Raw genomic sequence first — 20,870 nt, 5'->3', positions numbered from 1 at the left:
ATAGGTTGGGATGGGCTGAGAGGGTGGTCTATGGTGATAGGTGGGATGGGTTGAGAGGGTGGTCTATGGTGATAGGTGGGATGGGCTGAGAGGGTGGTCTATGGTGATAGGTTGGGATGGGCTGAGAGGGTGGTCTATGGTGATAGGTGGGATGGGTTGAGAGGGTGGTCTATGGTGATAGGTGGGATGGGTTGAGAGGGTGGTCTATGGTGATAGGTGGGATGGGTTGAGAGGGTGGTCTATGGTGATAGGTGGGATGGGTTGAGAGGGTGGTCTATGGTGATAGGTGGGATGGGTTGAGAGGGTGGTCTATGGTGATAGGTTGGGATGGGTTGAGAGGGTGGTCTATGGTGATAGGTTGGGATGGGTTGAGAGGGTGGTCTATGGTGATAGGTGGATGGGTTGAGAGGGTGGTCTATGGTGATAGGTTGGGATGGGTTGAGAGGGTGGTCTATGGTGATAGGTTGGGATGGGCTGAGAGGGTGGACTATGGTGATAGGTTGGGATGGGCTGAGAGGGTGGTCTATGGTGATAGGTGGGATGGGCTGAGAGGGTGGACTATGGTGATAGGGTGGGATGGGCTGAGAGGGTGGACTATGGTGATAGGTGGGATGGGCTGAGAGGGTGGACTATGGTGATAGGTGGGATGGGCTGAGAGGGTGGACTATGGTGATAGGTGGGATGGGCTGAGAGGGTGGACTATGGTGATAGGTGGGATGGGCTGAGAGGGTGGACTATGGTGATAGGTGGGATGGGCTGAGAGGGTGGACTATGGTGATAGGGTGGGATGGGCTGAGAGGGTGGTCTATGGTGATAGGTTGGGATGGGCTGAGAGGGTGGTCTATGGTGATAGGTGGGATGGGTTGAGAGGGTGGTCTATGGTGATAGGTTGGGATGGGTTGAGAGGGTGGTCTATGGTGATAGGTGGGATGGGTTGAGAGGGTGGTCTATGGTGATAGGTGGGATGGGTTGAGAGGGTGGTGTATGGTGATAGGTTGGGATGGGTTGAGAGGGTGGTCTATGGTGATAGGTTGGGATGGGCTGAGAGGGTGGTCTATGGTGATAGGTGGGATGGGTTGAGAGGGTGGTCTATGGTGATAGGTGGGATGGGCTGAGAGGGTGGTCTATGGTGATAGGTTGGGATGGGCTGAGAGGGTGGTCTATGGTGATAGGTTGGGATGGGCTGAGAGGGTGGTCTATGGTGATAGGTGGGATGGGCTGAGAGGGTGGTCTATGGTGATAGGTTGGGATGGGTTGAGAGGGTGGTCTATGGTGATAGGTGGGATGGGTTGAGAGGGTGGTCTATGGTGATAGGTTGGGATGGGCTGAGAGGGTGGTCTATGGTGATAGGTTGGGATGGGCTGAGAGGGTGGTCTATGGTGATAGGTGGGATGGGTTGAGAGGGTGGTCTATGGTGATAGGTTGGGATGGGTTGAGGGTGGTCTATGGTGATAGGTGGGATGGGCTGAGAGGGTGGTCTATGGTGATAGGTTGGGATGGGCTGAGAGGGTGGTCTATGGTGATAGGTGGGATGGGTTGAGAGGGTGGTCTATGGTGATAGGTTGGGATGGGCTGAGAGGGTGGTCTATGGTGATAGGTGGGATGGGTTGAGAGGGTGGTCTATGGTGATAGGTGGGATGGGCTGAGAGGGTGGTCTATGGTGATAGGTTGGGATGGGCTGAGAGGGTGGTCTATGGTGATAGGTGGGATGGGTTGAGAGGGTGGTCTATGGTGATAGGTGGGATGGGTTGAGAGGGTGGTCTATGGTGATAGGTGGGATGGGTTGAGAGGGTGGTCTATGGTGATAGGTGGGATGGGTTGAGAGGGTGGTCTATGGTGATAGGTGGGATGGGTTGAGAGGGTGGTCTATGGTGATAGGTTGGGATGGGTTGAGAGGGTGGTCTATGGTGATAGGTTGGGATGGGTTGAGAGGGTGGTCTATGGTGATAGGTGGGATGGGTTGAGAGGGTGGTCTATGGTGATAGGTTGGGATGGGTTGAGAGGGTGGTCTATGGTGATAGGTTGGGATGGGCTGAGAGGGTGGACTATGGTGATAGGTTGGGATGGGCTGAGAGGGTGGACTATGGTGATAGGTTGGGATGGGCTGAGAGGGTGGTCTATGGTGATAGGTGGGATGGGCTGAGAGGGTGGACTATGGTGATAGGGTGGGATGGGCTGAGAGGGTGGACTATGGTGATAGGTGGGATGGGCTGAGAGGGTGGACTATGGTGATAGGTCGGATGGGCTGAGAGGGTGGACTATGGTGATAGGTGGGATGGGCTGAGAGGGTGGACTATGGTGATAGGTGGGATGGGCTGAGAGGGTGGACTATGGTGATAGGTGGGATGGGCTGAGAGGGTGGACTATGGTGATAGGGTGGGATGGGCTGAGGGTGGTCTATGGTGATAGGTTGGGATGGGCTGAGAGGGTGGTCTATGGTGATAGGTGGGATGGGTTGAGAGGGTGGTCTATGGTGATAGGTTGGGATGGGTTGAGAGGGTGGTCTATGGTGATAGGTGGGATGGGTTGAGAGGGTGGTCTATGGTGATAGGTGGGATGGGTTGAGAGGGTGGTCTATGGTGATAGGTTGGGATGGGCTGAGAGGGTGGTCTATGGTGATAGGTGGGATGGGTTGAGAGGGTGGTCTATGGTGATAGGTTGGGATGGGCTGAGAGGGTGGTCTATGGTGATAGGTGGGATGGGCTGAGAGGGTGGTCTATGGTGATAGGTGGGATGGGCTGAGAGGGTGGACTATGGTGATAGGTGGGATGGGCTGAGAGGGTGGACTATGGTGATAGGTGGGATGGGCTGAGAGGGTGGACTATGGTGATAGGTGGGATGGGCTGAGAGGGTGGACTATGGTGATAGGTGGGATGGGCTGAGAGGGTGGACTATGGTGATAGGTGGGATGGGCTGAGAGGGTGGACTATGGTGATAGGGTGGGATGGGCTGAGAGGGTGGTCTATGGTGATAGGTTGGGATGGGCTGAGAGGGTGGTCTATGGTGATAGGTGGGATGGGTTGAGAGGGTGGTCTATGGTGATAGGTTGGGATGGGCTGAGAGGGTGGTCTATGGTGATAGGTTGGGATGGGTTGAGAGGGTGGTCTATGGTGATAGGTGGGATGGGTTGAGAGGGTGGTCTATGGTGATAGGTTGGGATGGGTTGAGAGGGTGGTCTATGGTGATAGGTGGGATGGGTTGAGAGGGTGGTCTATGGTGATAGGTGGGATGGGTTGAGAGGGTGGTCTATGGTGATAGGTGGGATGGGCTGAGAGGGTGGTCTATGGTGATAGGTTGGGATGGGCTGAGAGGGTGGTCTATGGTGATAGGTGGGATGGGCTGAGAGGGTGGTCTATGGTGATAGGTTGGGATGGGTTGAGAGGGTGGTCTATGGTGATAGGTGGGATGGGTTGAGAGGGTGGTCTATGGTGATAGGTTGGGATGGGTCATGTGACTGCTTTATATCAAGGTACCGTGTATGTAAAACATATGTATATGTCCCCCGAAGAGGAGGAAGATATATGTCCCCCGAAGAGGAGGAAGATATATGTCCCCCGAAGAGGAGGAAGATATATGTCCCCCGACGAGGAGGAAGATATATGTCCCCCGAAGAGGAGGAAGATATATGTCCCCCGAAGAGGAGGAAGATATATGTCCCCCGAAGAGGAGGAAGATATATGTCCCCCGACGAGGAGGAAGATATATGTCCCCCGAAGAGGAGGAAGATATATGTCCCCCGAAGAGGAGGAAGATATATGTCCCCCCCCGAAGAGGAGGAAGATATATGTCCCCGAAGAGGAGGAAGATATATGTCCCCCCCGAAGAGGAGGAAGATATATGTCCCCCGAAGAGGAGGAAGATATATGTCCCCGAAGAGGAGGAAGATATATGTCCCCCGAAGAGGAGGAAGATATATGTCCTTCGACGAGGGGGGGGGAGGAGTTAATCCACGTTTTCTTGATTTAAATAGAGGGAGGACCCAGCACATGCCTCACAGACACTCCAACACATTCACTCCCCCCCTCTCCCTCTCACCTAGCGCGAGCCTCCAGGTCTGTCAGGGACCCCTCTTTAACAAAGTGTGTGACGTCAGCGATGTGAACACCCAGCTCTAACCTCTCACCCCGCGGGCCGGGGGGGAGGCTGCGTATGGACAGGGTGTCGTCTACGTCCTCACAGCCCCGAGGGTCGACGCTGAACACCAGGTGGGTTTGTCTCAGATCCCGTCTGGTAATCACCTCGGCGGGGTCTACTGACCAGGGGCTCTCGGGGGAGGACACTGGCATCTCACCGAGCTAGAAACGCACAAATAGATACGCAGTGATGCATACTCAACGTACAGAGACATGTAGACACACTGAACAAGAAATATACATTTAAAAAAAAAAAAAGCCTCATTTTGACATAAGTACTCCGCTGCACCTACAGGGTTTCCCAACAGGACAAGTTTATGGAAGTCAGGACAACCATTTACATCTTAGTGCAAAGACTGACTTTACTATAACCTACCTGGATACAGATCTCTATGAGGATGGTATATTATACTATAACCTACCTGGATACAGATCTCTATGAGGATGGTATATTATACTATACCCTACCTGGATACAGATCTCTATGAGGATGGTATATTATATTATAACTGGATACAGATCTCTATGAGGATGGTATATTATACTATAACTGGATACAGATCTCTATGAGGATGGTGTATTATAATATACCTGGATACAGATCTCTATGAGGATGGTATATTATACTATACCTGGATACAGATCTCTATGAGGATGGTGTATTATAATATACCTGGATACAGATCTCTATGAGGATGGTATATTATACTATACCTGGATACAGATATCTATGAGGATGGTATATTATACTATACCTGGATACAGATCTCTATGAGGATGGTGTCTTATACTATACCCTACCTGGATACAGATCTCTATGAGGATGGTATATTATACTATACCTGGATACAGATCTCTATGAGGATGGTGTCTTATACTATAACCTACCTGGATACAGATCTCTATGAGGATGGTCTATTATACTATAACCTACCTGGATACAGATCTCTATGAGGATGGTATATTATATTATAACTTAATACAGATCTCTATGAGGATGGTGTATTATACTATAACTGGATACAGATCTCTATGAGGATGGTATATTATACTATACCTGGATACAGATCTCTATGAGGATGGTATATTATACTATACCTGGATACAGATCTCTATGAGGATGGTATATTATACTATACCTGGATACCTGAGGATGGTATATTATACTATACCCTACCTGGATACAGATCTCTATGAGGATGGTATATTATACTATACCTGGATACAGATCTCTATGAGGATGGTATATTATACTATAACTGGATACAGATCTCTATGAGGATGGTGTATTATACTATAACCTACCTGGATACAGATCTCTATGAGGATGGTATATTATACTATACCCTACCTGGATACAGATCTCTATGAGGATGGTATATTATACTATAACCTACCTGGATACAGATCTCTATGAGGATGGTATATTATACTATACCTGGATACAGATCTCTATGAGGATGGTATATTATACTATAACTGGATACAGATCTCTATGAGGATGGTGTATTATACTATAACCTACCTGGATACAGATCTCTATGAGGATGGTATATTATACTATAACTGGATACAGATCTCTATGAGGATGGTGTATTATACTATAACCTACCTGGATACAGATCTCTATGAGGATGGTATATTATACTATAACCTACCTGGATACAGATCTCTATGAGGATGGTATATTATATTATAACTTAATACAGATCTCTATGAGGATGGTGTATTATATTATAACTGGATACAGATCTCTATGAGGATGGTGTATTATATTATAACTGGATACAGATCTCTATGAGGATGGTATATTATACTATACCTGGATACAGATCTCTATGAGGATGGTATATTATACTATACCTGGATACAGATCTCTATGAGGATGGTGTATTATAATATACCTGGATACAGATCTCTATGAGGATGGTATATTATACTATAACTGGATACAGATCTCTATGAGGATGGTATATTATAGTATACCTGGATACAGATCTCTATGAGGATGGTATATTATACTATACCTGGATACAGATCTCTATGAGGATGGTGTATTATAACCTACCTGGATACAGATCTCTATGAGGATGGTATATTATACTATAACCTACCTGGATACAGATCTCTATGAGGATGGTATATTATACTATAACCTACCTGGATACAGATCTCTATGAGGATGGTATATTATACTATAACTGGATACAGATCTCTATGAGGATGGTATATTATACTATACCTGGATACAGATCTCTATGAGGATGGTATATTATACTATACCTGGATACAGATCTCTATGAGGATGGTGTATTATAACCTACCTGGATACAGATCTCTATGAGGATGGTATATTATACTATAACCTACCTGGATACAGATCTCTATGAGGATGGTATATTATACTATACCTGGATACAGATCTCTATGAGGATGGTATATTATACTATACCCTACCTGGATACAGATCTCTATGAGGATGGTGTATTATACTATAACTGGATACAGATCTCTATGAGGATGGTATATTATACTATAACTGGATACAGATCTCTATGAGGATGGTATATTATACTATAACTGGATACAGATCTCTATGAGGATGGTGTATTATATTATAACTGGATACAGATCTCTATGAGGATGGTGTATTATACTATACCCTACCTGGATACAGATCTCTATGAGGATGGTATATTATACTATAACCTACCTGGATACAGATCTCTATGAGGATGGTGTATTATAATATAACCTACCTGGATACAGATCTCTATGAGGATGGTGTCTTATACTATAACCTACCTGGATACAGATCTCTATGAGGATGGTGTCTTATACTATAACCTACCTGGATACAGATCTCTATGAGGATGGTGTATTATATTATAACTGGATACAGATCTCTATGAGGATGGTGTATTATACTATACCCTACCTGGATACAGATCTCTATGAGGATGGTATATTATACTATAACCTACCTGGATACAGATCTCTATGAGGATGGTATATTATACTATACCCTACCTGGATACAGATCTCTATGAGGATGGTATATTATACTATAACTGGATACAGATCTCTATGAGGATGGTATATTATACTATACCTGGATACAGATCTCTATGAGGATGGTATATTATACTATAACTGGATACAGATCTCTATGAGGATGGTGTATTATACTATACCTGGATACAGATCTCTATGAGGATGGTATATTATACTATACCCTACCTGCGCCTCAGAGAAAGGAGGTACGTGGATGCAGTTCTCTATGAGGATGGTTTGGACCTCAGTCTCCAGCTCCCCAGCCCGGCCCAGAACCCTGACACTGTGTCCGTTAGGGTAGAGGGAGGTGCTGTCCCACGAGTCCAGACGAACTATCACCCGGTGATCCTGGAGAGACGGAGGAGATGACAGGCTTCATGTCCTTTCAACAGTCAGAGACTTAAAGCAAGTTCACCTGATTCAACCACTCTACTAATCATCAAGTCTTTGGTCTGACCTGTAGTTTGTCAGCCTGTTGGGTGCTGATTCGGATCTTAGGGATGCGTTGGTCCCAGGGCGTGGCCAGGATACGCTGGGAGTTCCTGCTCTGTGATTGGGTCTCCTCCTTAGGGGGAAAGGTCACGACATAGTCCCTCCAGTTCCTCTGAAGGATCCCTACCACACGACCTGGAGGGAGGGGTGAGACAGGTAGGGAGGGAGGAGAGAGGGAGAAGATAGAGAGGAGGGGGAGAGAGAGGGAGAAGGAGAGAGAGGGAGAAGGAGGGAGAAGAGAGGGAGGGAGGCGAGAGAGAGGAGGGGGAGAGAGAGGGAGAAAAGAGAAGAGAGAGGGAAGGAGAGAGAGAGGAGGGGGAGAGAGAGGGAGAAGAGAGAGAGGGAGAGGGAGGGAGAGAGGAGGGAGAAGAGAGAAGAGGTGGAGGAGAGAGAGAGAGGAAGAGAGAGAGAGAGGGAGAGAGAGAGGAGAGAAGAGAGAGAGAGGAGAGAGGAGGGAAGAAGGAGAGAAGAAGAGAGAGAGGAAGAAGAGAGAGAGGAGAGAGAGAGAGAGGGAGAGAGAGAGAGAGAGAGAGAGGGAGAGAGAGAGAGAGGGAGGGAGAAGAGGAGAGAGAGGAGAAGGAGAGAGAGAGAAGGAAGAAGAGAGAGAGAGGGAGAAGAGAGAGAGAGGGAGAAGAGAGAGAGGAGAAGGAGGGAGAAGAAGAAGAGAGAGAAGAGAAGAGGGTGAAGAGAGAGAGAAGAAGAAGAGAGGGAGAGAGAGAGAGAGAGAGGGGAGAGAGGAGAGAGAAGAGGGAGAGGAAGAGAGAGAGAGAGAGAAGAGAGAGAGAGGAGAGGAGAGGGAAGAAGAGAGAGAGGGAGAGAGAGAGAGAGGAGAGAAGAGAGAGAGAGGGAGGGGAAGAGAGAGAGGAGGGGGAGAAGGAGGGGGAAGAGAGAGGAAGAAGAGAGAGAGAGGGAGAAGAGAGAGAGGAGGCGGAGAAGGAGGGAGAAGAGAGAGAGAGGAGTAAATTATATGTTACATTAATGTAATTCTCATCTTTATACTGTATGTACTGTCTAGTATCTCCTCCATTCAGGAAAGACAGAGGTGAGTAATTGAGACAGGAATTAGGTCCGTAGTGTGTGTGTGTGTGTGTGTGTGTGTGTGTGTGTGTGTGTGTGTGTGTGTGTGTGTGTGTGTGTGTGTGTGTGTGTGTGTGTGTGTACCTGTGGCCATGGGTTGGCTCTGTGTCTCGTCTCCCTTCTCCTCCCCCTGTCCCTCCGTCAGGGCCGTGGTTCTCCCCCTCCACTCCCCCTTCGGCAACAGCTCCACGGCAACCATATCGCCATGCACCGCCCGGTTACGATTCTTCCCCCCACACACCAGCACATCACTGTTCAGCTCTGGGAGAGGATGTACAGTGACACACGTTGTTGTGTTGTTTTTGGCTCTGGTCCTCCAGCACTTTGGATTTGAAATGATATGACGATGATGAGGTTAACGTGCAGACTGGCAGCTTTCATTTGAGGGGATTTTATCATCTATATATTTGTGTACAGGGGCGGCAGCGTAGCCTAGTGGTTAGAGTGGAGGGGCGGCAAGGTAGCCTAGTGGTTAGAGTGGAGGGAAGGCAGGGTAGCCTAGTGGTTAGAGTGGAGGGGCGGCAGGGTAGCCTAGTGGTTAGAGTGTTGGACTAGTAACCGGAAGGTTGTGAGTTCAAACGCCCGAGCTGACAAGGTACAAATCTGTCGTTCTGCCCCTGAACAGGCAGTTAACCCACTGTTCCTAGGCCGTCATTGAAAATAAGAATTTGTTCTTAACTGACTTGCCTGGTTAAATAAAGGTACAGAAAAAAAAAAATTAAATGACAAAATCAAGCTTGTGACTCTACACGTTTGTCTTGGTTGTTTTTTGTGCCCAGTAGAAATGAATGGTAAATCATGTTTGATTGTAAATAAGAATAGTCTACATTAATGTGGAACCTACCCTGATTAAGGATAATGTGAATAATGATGAGTGAGAAAGTTACAGACCCACAAAATATCCTACCCCCAAGACATGCTAACTGCCCCCCTATTACAATAACAGAGGAGATTAGCATTTTATATCATACCCCCAAGACATGCTAACCTCCCCCCTATTACAATGACAGAGGAGATTAGCATTTTATATCATACCCCCAAGACATGCTAACTGCCCCCCCTATTACAATAACAGAGGAGATTAGCATTTTATATCATACCCCCAAGACATGCTAACCTCCCCCTATTACAATGACAGAGGAGATTAGCATTTTATATCATACCCCCAAGACATGCTAACCTCCCCTATTACAATGACAGAGGAGATTAGCATTTTATATCCTACCCCCAAGACATGCTAACCTCCCCCTATTACAATAACAGAGGAGATTAGCATTTTATATCTTATATACCCCCAAGACATGCTAACCTCCCCCTATTACAATAACAGAGGAGATTAGCATGTTATATCATACCCCCCCAAGACATGCTAACCTCCCCCTATTACAATAACAGAGGAGATTAGCATGTTATATCATACCCCCAAGACATGCTAACCTCCCCCCCTATTACAATAACAGAGGAGATTAGCATTTTTAAGGGGGTATGATATTTGTGCGTCTGTAACTTTCTCTCTCATCATTATTCCTGATTCATGTAGGATGACCTGTACTCATGGTATCAGTAATAAACTCAACTGGGTCAGAACGTCTGCAGGTACTCCTGAACATAGAAACAGAATCTCATTATGCCCTGATTGACTTGAATGGGCAGGGCCAGTTCTACTCATTCTAGTTCTGTGCTCCTGAAGACCAAGAGACATGCACAAGGTAATGATACACTGGCTGATAATATAGGATATGTTTTATCCTGTGTTCAGTATGTGTAGGCTATGTGATCCCTGCGGGGGAATTGAACCCATAACCTTACGCTGAAGGTCAAACAGAACAGTTTGAGGTCATAGGTCGGTTTTGTTGTGGAACTCACCTGAGCTCTTGTTAGAAGAGCCCTCAAAGCGGACGAAGGCTTCATGCTGGGCCCTGTGCTTGTTCACATTCAGAGTACCCTGGAATGGAGGGACGGAGAGACACAGAAGACTTAGTACCCTGGAATGGAGGGACGGAGAGACACAGAAGACTTAGTACCCTGGAATGGAGGGACAGAGACACAGAAGACTTAGTACCCTGGAATGGAGGGACAGAGAGACACAGAAGACTTAGTACCCTGGAATGGAGGGACAGAGAGACACAGAAGACTTAGTACCCTGGAATGGAGGGACAGAGAGACAGAAGACTTAGTACCCTGGAATGGAGGGACAGAGAGACAGAAGACTTAGTACCCTGGAATGGAGGGACAGAGACACAGAAGACTTAGTACCCTGGAATGGAGGGACAGAGAGACACAGAAGACTTAGTACCCTGGAATGGAGGGACAGAGAGACAGAAGACTTAGTACCCTGGAATGGAGGGACAGAGAGACAGAAGACTTAGTACCCTGGAATGGAGGGACAGAGAGACAGAAGACTTAGTACCCTGGAATGGAGGGACAGAGAGACAGAAGACTTAGTACCCTGGAATGGAGGGACAGAGAGACACAGAAGACTTAGTACCCTGGAATGGAGGGACAGAGAGACAGAAGACTTAGTACCCTGGAATGGAGGGACGGAGAGACAGAAGACTTAGTACCCTGGAATGGAGGGACAGAGACACAGAAGGCTTAGTACCCTGGAATGGAGGGACAGAGAGACAGAAGACTTAGTACCCTGGAATGGAGGGACAGAGAGACACAGAAGACTTAGTACCCTGGAATGGAGGGACAGAGAGACACAGAAGACTTAGTACCCTGGAATGGAGGGACAGAGAGACACAGAAGACTTAGTACCCTGGAATGGAGGGACAGAGACACAGAAGACTTAGTACCCTGGAATGGAGGGACAGAGACACAGAAGACTTAGTACCCTGGAATGGAGGGACAGAGAGACACAGAAGACTTAGTACCCTGGAATGGAGGGACAGAGAGACACAGAAGACTTAGTACCCTGGAATGGAGGGACAGAGAGACACAGAAGACTTAGTACCCTGGAATGGAGGGACAGAGAGACACAGAAGACTTAGTACCCTGGAATGGAGGGACAGAGAGACACAGAAGACTTAGTACCCTGGAATGGAGGGACAGAGAGACACAGAAGACTTAGTACCCTGGAATGGAGGGACAGAGAGACACAGAAGACTTAGTACCCTGGAATGGAGGGACAGAGAGACAGAAGACTTAGTACCCTGGAATGGAGGGACAGAGAGACAGAAGACTTAGTACCCTGGAATGGAATGGAGGGACAGAGAGACAGAAGACTTAGTACCCTGGAATGGAGGGACAGAGAGACACAGAAGACTTAGTACCCTGGAATGGAGGGACGGAGAGACAGAAGACTTAGTACCCTGGAATGGAATGGAGGGACAGAGACACAGAAGACTTAGTACCCTGGAATGGAGGGACAGAGAGACACAGAAGACTTAGTACCCTGGAATGGAATGGAGGGACAGAGAGACAGAAGACTTAGTACCCTGGAATGGAATGGACAGAGACACAGAAGACTTAGTACCCTGGAATGGAATGGGGGACAGAGACACAGAAGACTTAGTACCCTGGAATGGAGGGACAGAGAGACACAGAAGTCTTAGTACCCTGGAATGGAATGGAGAGACAGAGACACAGAAGACTTAGTACCCTGGAATGGAGGGACAGAGACACAGAAGACTTAGTACCCTGGAATGGAGGGACAGAGACACAGAAGACTTAGTACCCTGGAATGGAGGGACAGAGACACAGAAGACTTAGTACCCTGGAATGGAGAGACAGAGACACAGAAGACTTAGTACCCTGGAATGGAATGGAGAGACAGAGACACAGAAGACTTAGTACCCTGGAATGGAGGGACAGAGACACAGAAGACTTAGTACCCTGGAATGGAGGGACAGAGACAGAGAAGACTTAGTACCCTGGAATGGAGGGACAGAGAGACACAGAAGACTTAGTACCCTGGAATGGAGGGACAGAGAGACACAGAAGACTTAGTACCCTGGAATGGAGGGACAGAGACACAGAAGACTTAGTACCCTGGAATGGAGGGACAGAGAGACACAGAAGACTTAGTACCCTGGAATGGAGGGACAGAGAGACACAGAAGACTTAGTACCCTGGAATGGAGGGACAGAGAGACACAGAAGACTTAGTACCCTGGAATGGAGGGACAGAGAGACACATAAGACTTAGTACCCTGGAATGGAATGGAGGGACAGAGAGACACAGAAGACTTAGTACCCTGGAATGGAATGGAGGGACAGAGAGACAGAAGACTTAGTACCCTGGAATGGAGGGACAGAGAGACACAGAAGACTTAGTACCCTGGAATGGAATGGAGACAGAGACACAGAAGACTTAGTACCCTGGAATGGAGGGACAGAGAGACAGAAGACTTAGTACCCTGGAATGGAATGGAGGGACAGAGAGACAGAAGACTTAGTACCCTGGAATGGAATGGAGACAGAGAGACAGAAGACTTAGTACCCTGGAATGGAGGGACAGAGAGACAGAAGTCTTAGTACCCTGGAATGGAATGGAGGGACAGAGACACAGAAGACTTAGTACCCTGGAATGGAGGGACAGAGACACAGAAGTCTTAGTACCCTGGAATGGAATGGAGGGACAGAGACACAGAAGACTTAGTACCCTGGAATGGAGGGACAGAGACACAGAAGTCTTAGTACCCTGGAATGGAATGGAGGGACAGAGACACAGAAGACTTAGTACCCTGGAATGGAGGGACAGAGAGACAGAAGTCTTAGTACCCTGGAATGGAATGGAGGGACAGAGACACAGAAGACTTAGTACCCTGGAATGGAGGGACAGAGACACAGAAGTCTTAGTACCCTGGAATGGAATGGAGAGACAGAGACACAGAAGAAAACTTTTTTTAAATGATTTTTTTTTAAATGTCATTTAGCAGACGCTCTGATCCAGAGCAACTTACAGGAGCAATTAGGGTTAAGTGCCTTGTTCAAGGGCACATCGACAGATTTCACCTAGTCAGCTCTACGATTCGAATCAGCTTCACATCTGGGTGTAGTTTGGAATAAAGAGGACCTTCACATCTGGGTGTAGTTTGGAATAAAGAGGACCTTCACATCTGACTGTAGTTTGGAGTAAAGAGGAGGACCTTCACATCTGACTGTAGTTTGGAATAAAGAGGACCTTCACATCTGGGTGTAGTTTGGAATAAAGAGGACCTTCACATCTGAGTGTAGTTTGGAGTAAAGAGGAGGACCTTCACATCTGACTGTAGTTTGGAATAAAGAGGACCTTCACATCTGGGTGTAGTTTGGAGTAAAGAGGACCTTCACATCTGACTGTAGTTTGGAGTAAAGAGGAGGACCTTCACATCTGGGTGTAGTTTGGAGTAAAGAGGGGAACCTTCACATCTGGGTGTAGTTTGGAGTAAAGAGGACCTTCACATCTGACTGTAGTTTGGAGTAAAGAGGACCTTCACATCTGGGTGTAGTTTGGAGTAAAGAGGACCTTCACATCTGGGTGTAGTTTGGAGTAAAGAGGACCTTCACATCTGGGTGTAGTTTGGAATAAAGAGGAGGACCTTCACATCTGAGTGTAGTTTGGAATAAAGAGGACCTTCACATCTGGGTGTAGTTTGGAATAAAGAGGACCTTCACATCTGACTGTAGTTTGGAGTAAAGAGGAGGACCTTCACATCTGGGTGTAGTTTGGAGAAAAGAGGAGGACCTTCACATCTGAGTGTAGTTTGGAATAAAGAGGACCTTCACATCTGAGTGTAGTTTGGAGTAGAGGACCTTCACATCTGAGTGTAGTTTGGAGTAAAGAGGAGGACCTTCACATCTGGGTGTAGTTTGGAGTAAAGAGGAGGACCTTCACATCTGAGTGTAGTTTGGAATAAAGAGGACCTTCACATCTGACTGTAGTTTGGAATAAAGAGGACCTTCACATCTGACTGTAGTTTGGAATAAAGAGGAGGACCTTCACATCTGAGTGTAGTTTGGAGTAAAGAGGACCTTCACATCTGAGTGTAGTTTGGAGTAAAGAGGACCTTCACATCTGAGTGTAGTTTGGAGTAAAGAGGACCTTCACATCTGAGTGTAGTTTGGAGTAAAGAGGAGGACCTTCACATCTGAGTGTAGTTTGGAGTAAAGAGGAGGACCTTCACATCTGAGTGTAGTTTGGAGTAAAGAGGACCTTCACATCTGGGTGTAGTTTGGAGTAAAGAGGACCTTCACATCTGAGTGTAGTTTGGAGTAAAGAGGACCTTCACATCTGGGTGTAGTTTGGAGTAAAGAGGACCTTCACATCTGAGTGTAGTTTGGAGTAAAGAGGGGGACCTTCACATCTGAGTGTAGTTTGGAGTAAAGAGGAGGACCTTCACATCTGAGTGTAGTTTGGAGTAAAGAGGACCTTCACATCTGAGTGTAGTTTGGAGTAAAGAGGAGGACCTTCACATCTGGGTGTAGTTTGGAGTAAAGAGGAGGACCTTCACATCTGAGTGTAGTTTGGAGTAAAGAGGAGGACCTTCACATCTGAGTGTAGTTTGGAGTAAAGAGGAGGACCTTCACATCTGAGTGTAGTTTGGAGTAAAGAGGAGGACCTTCACATCTGAGTGTAGTTTGGAGTAAAGAGGAGGACCTTCACATCTGAGTGTAGTTTGGAGAAAAGAGGAGGACCTTCACATCTGGGTGTAGTTTGGAGTAAAGAGGACCTTCACATCTGAGTGTAGTTTGGAGAAAAGAGGAGGACCTTCACATCTGACACAGTCTGCTCTTCATGACATTATGTGTTACACTGAGGAGAGATGTTACAGTGTGCTTCCGAGAACACACACACACACACACACACACACACACACACACACACACACACACACACACAGCTGTTCAAACACAGTCACGCCCCCTCCACCTGCCTGTATGTATCGGCCAGACTTAATGCCAGCCTCCAGGATCTCGGCAGGCAGGTGTTCAGTGTACTCTCTCTCCGTCCCCTCGCTCCCTTTCTCCTGCAGGGACTGAGCGATGGAGCAGTACAGCTCCAGGGCAGCCTGCAGCTCCGGCCAGAACGTCTGCAGGTACTCCTGAACATAGAAACAGAATCTCATTATGCCCTGATTGACTTGAATGGGCAGGGCCAGTTCTACTCATTCTAGTTCTGTGCTCCAGAAGACCAAGAGACATGCACAAGGTAACGATACACTGGCTGATAATATAGGAGATGTTTTATCCTGTGTTTAGTAGGTGTAGGCTATGTGATCCCTGCGAGGGAATTGAACCCACAACCCCGGGTCTCACTCTTACCAACGGAGCCACACAGGACCGACAAAATAGTATACACTATACCAACGGAATGAAAACTGATCTGAACCCAACCCGGCTTCTTGTATGGGTCCTTTTGACTGATGGTCCCTGAGGTTCCATTACCCAGGTATTCACCTATAGAGGAGTATTCAGCAGGGTTCTCATTACCCAGGTATTCACCTATAGAGGAGTATTCAGCAGGGTTCTCGTTACCCAGGTATTCACCTATAGAGGTTCAGTATACAGCAGGGTTCTCATTACCCAGGTATTCACCTATAGAGGAGTATTCAGCAGGGTTCTCATTACCCAGGTATTCACCTATAGAGGAGTATTCAGCAGGGTTCTCATTACCCAGGTATTCACATATAGAGGAGTTTCATTACCACCTATAGAGGAGTATTCAGCAGGGTTCTCATTACCCAGGTATTCACCTATAGAGGAGTATTCAGCAGGGTTCTCGTTACCCAGGTATTCACCTATAGAGGTTCAGTATACAGCAGGGTTCTCATTACCCAGGTATTCACCTATAGAGGAGTATTCAGCAGGGTTCTCATTACCCAGGTATTCACCTACAGAGATTCAGTATTCAGCAGGGTTCTCATTACCCAGGTATTCACCTATAGAGGAGTATTCAGCAGGGTTCTCGTTACCCAGGTATTCACCTATAGAGGTTCAGTCTACAGCAGGGTTCTCATTACCCAGGTATTCACCTATAGAGGAGTATTCAGCAGGGTTCTCATTACCCAGGTATTCACCTATAGAGGAGTATTCAGCAGGGTTCTCGTTACCCAGGTATTCACCTATAGAGGTTCAGTATACAGCAGGGTTCTCATTACCCAGGTATTCACCTATAGAGGAGTATTCAGCAGGGTTCTCATTACCCAGGTATTCCCCTATAGAGGTTCAGTATACAGCAGGGTTCTCATTACCCAGGTATTCACCTATAGAGTATTCAGCAGGGTTCTCATTACCCAGGTATTCACCTATAGAGGAGTATTCAGCAGGGTTCTCATTACCCAGGTATTCACCTATAGAGATTCAGTATTCAGCAGGGTTCTCATTACCCAGGTATTCACCGATAGAGGAGTATTCAGCAGGGTTCTAATTACCCAGGTATTCACCTATAGAGGAGTATTCAACAGGGTTCTCATTACCCAGGTATTCACCTATAGAGGAGTATTCAGCAGGGTTCTCATTACCCAGGTATTCACCTATAGAGATTCAGTATACAGCAGGGTTCTCATTACCCAGGTATTCACCTATAGAGATTCAGTATTCAGCAGGGTTCTCATTACCCAGGTATTCACCTATAGAGGTTCAGTATTCAGCAGGGTTCTCATTACCCAGGTATTCACCTATAGAGATTCAGTATTCAGCAGGGTTCTCATTACCCAGGTATTCACCTATAGAGATTCAGTATTCAGCAGGGTTCTCATTACCCAGGTATTCACCTATAGAGGATCAGTATTCCATGGATTCATCTTTAGTGGTATACAGAGGAAGTAGTCACCACAGTTGAGGCTGTGTGTACTATAGTGTACCTGTGTACAGAGGAAGTAGTCACCACAGTTGAGGCTGTGTGTACTATAGTGTACCTGTGTACAGAGGAAGTAGTCACCACAGTTGAGGCTGGGTGTACTATAGTGTACCTGTGTACAGAGGAAGTAGTCACCACAGTTGAGGCTGTGTGTACTATAGTGTACCTGTGTACAGAGGAAGTAGTCACCACAGTTGAGGCTGTGTGTACTATAGTGTACCTGTGTACAGAGGAAGTAGTCACCACAGTTGAGGCTGTGTGTACTATAGTGTACCTGTGTACAGAGGACTGTTGAGGCTGTGTGTACTAGAGTGTTTACCTGTGTACAGAGGACGTAGACACCACAGTTGAGGCTGTGTGTACTATAGTGTACCTGTGTACAGAGGACGTAGACACCACAGTTGAGGCTGTGTGTACTATAGTGTTTACCTGTGTACAGAGGACGTAGACACCACAGTTGAGGCTGTGTGTACTATAGTGTTTACCTGTGTACAGAGGACGTAGACACCACAGTTGAGGCTGTGTGTACTATAGTGTTTACCTGTGTACAGAGGACGTAGACACCACAGTTGAGGCTGTGTGTATTATAGTGTACCTGTGTACAGAGGACGTAGACACCACAGTTGAGGCTGTGTGTACTATAGTGTACCTGTGTACAGAGGAAGTAGTCACCACAGTTGAGGCTGTGTGTATTATAGTGTACCTGTGTACAGAGGACTGACACCACAGTTGAGGCTGTGTGTATTATAGTGTACCTGTGTACAGAGGACGTAGACACACAGTTGAGGCTGTGTGTATTATAGTGTACCTGTGTACAGAGGACGTAGACACCACAGTTGAGGCTGTGTGTACTATAGTGTACCTGTGTACAGAGGACGTAGACACCACAGTTGAGGCTGTGTGTACTATAGTGTACCTGTGTACAGAGGACGTAGACACCACAGTTGAGGCTGTGTGTACTATAGTGTTTACCTGTGTACAGAGGACGTAGACACCACAGTTGAGGCTGTGTGTATTATAGTGTACCTGTGTACAGAGGACGTAGACACCACAGTTGAGGCTGTGTGTACTATAGTGTTTACCTGTGTACAGAGGACGTAGACACCACAGTTGAGGCTGCTGTACTCTGCCACAGCGGTCTGGTCTTCAGTGATCATCACTACTGGCTTCAGACCTGCCAGGTGGTCATGGTACCACACCGCAGCATGATACACACACCTACAGGGAGGGAGATGAGGACACACCTGTATTACCACACACCTGTATTACCACACACCTGTATTACCACACACCTACAGGGAGGGAGACGAGGACACACCTGTATTACCACACACCTATAGGGAGGGAGACGAGGACACACCTGCATTACCACACACCTACAGGGAGGGAGACACCTGAGGACACACCTGTATTACCACACACCTGTATTACCACACACCTACAGGGAGGGAGACGAGGACACACCTGTATTACCACACACCTATAGGGAGGGAGACGAGGACACACCTGTATTACCACACACCTACAGGGAGGGAGACGAGGACACACCTGTATTACCACACACCTACAGGGAGGGAGACGAGGACACACCTGTATTACCACACACCTGTATTACCACACACCTACAGGGAGGGAGACGAGGACACACCTGTATTACCACACACCTACAGGGAGGGAGACGAGGACACACCTGTATTACCACACACCTGTATTACCACACACCTACAGGGAGGGTATTAGGACACACCTGTATTACCACACACCTGCATTACCACACACCTACAGGGAGGGAGACGAGGACACACCTGTATTACCACACACCTACAGGGAGGGAGACGAGGACACACCTGTATTACCACACACCTATAGGGAGGGAGACGAGGACACACCTGTATTACCACACACCTACAGGGAGGGAGACGAGGACACACCTGTATTACCACACACCTACAGGGAGGGAGACGAGGACACACCTGTATTACCACACACCTACAGGGAGGGAGACGAGGACACACCTGTATTACCACACACCTACAGGGAGGGAGACGAGGACACACCTGTATTACCACACACCTACAGGGAGGGAGACGAGGACACACCTGTATTACCACACACCTATAGGGAGGGAGACGAGGACACACCTGTATTACCACACACCTACAGGGAGGGAGACGAGGACACACCTGTATTACCACACACCTACAGGGAGGGAGACGAGGACACACCTGTATTACCACACACCTACAGGGAGGGAGACGAGGACACACCTGTATTACCACACACCTACAGGGAGGGAGACGAGGACACACCTGTATTACCACACACCTACAGGGAGGGAGACGAGGACACACCTGTATTACCACACACCTACAGAGGGAGACGAGGACACACCTGCATTACCACACACCTATAGGGAGGGAGACGAGGACACACCTGTATTACCACACACCTACAGGGAGGGAGACGAGGACACACCTGCATTACCACACACCTACAGGGAGGGAGACGAGGACACACCTGCATTACCACACACCTACAGGGAGGGAGACGAGGACACACCTGCATTACCACACACCTACAGGGAGGGAGATGAGGACACACCTGCATTACCACACACCTACAGATACACACACCTACAGGGAGGGAGACGAGGACACACCTGCATTACCACACACCTACAGGGAGGGAGATGAGGACACACCTGTATTACCACACACCTACAGGGAGGGAGATGAGGACACACCTGCATTACCACACACCTACAGGGAGGGAGACGAGGACACACCTGTATTACCACACACCTACAGGGAGGGAGAGAGGACACACCTGCATTACCACACACCTACAGGGAGGGAGACGAGGACACACCTGTATTACCACACACCTACAGGGAGGGAGACGAGGACACACCTGCATTACCACACAGATACACACACCTACAGGGAGGGAGACGAGGACACACCTGTATTACCACACACCTACAGGGAGGGAGACGAGGACACACCTGCATTACCACACACATACAGATACACACACCTACAGGGAGGGAGACGAGGACACACCTGTATTACCACACACCTACAGGGAGGGAGACGAGGACACACCTGTATTACCACACACCTACAGGGAGGGAGACGAGGACACACCTGTATTACCACACACCTACAGGGAGGGAGACGAGGACACACCTGTATTACCACACACCTACAGGGAGGGAGATGAGGACACACCTGTATTACCACACACCTGTATTACCACACACCTGTATTACCACACACCTACAGGGAGGGAGACGAGGACACACCTGCATTATCATACAGATACACACAC

General features: G+C 47.7%; 1 protein-coding gene across 1 annotated transcript in view; it reads right to left on the bottom strand.

Moving 5' to 3' along the window:
* dis3l (DIS3 like exosome 3'-5' exoribonuclease) overlaps nt 1–20,870 on the bottom strand; it is a 71,256-nt gene that overhangs the window by 33,250 nt on the left and 17,136 nt on the right. Inside the window, 7 exon segments of the mRNA XM_042315780.1 lie at nt 4,036–4,295; nt 7,374–7,535; nt 7,645–7,814; nt 8,841–9,017; nt 10,623–10,701; nt 15,616–15,783; nt 18,623–18,758. Of these exon segments, the coding sequence (XP_042171714.1) occupies nt 4,036–4,295; nt 7,374–7,535; nt 7,645–7,814; nt 8,841–9,017; nt 10,623–10,701; nt 15,616–15,783; nt 18,623–18,758 (1,152 nt within the window).

This window comes from Oncorhynchus tshawytscha, unplaced genomic scaffold, assembly GCF_018296145.1.
Source record: "Oncorhynchus tshawytscha isolate Ot180627B unplaced genomic scaffold, Otsh_v2.0 Un_contig_1847_pilon_pilon, whole genome shotgun sequence".
NCBI lineage: Eukaryota > Metazoa > Chordata > Actinopteri > Salmoniformes > Salmonidae > Oncorhynchus > Oncorhynchus tshawytscha.
The sequence above is the reverse complement of the archived record's forward strand: the minus strand, read 5'-3'. Positions and strand labels throughout refer to the sequence as shown.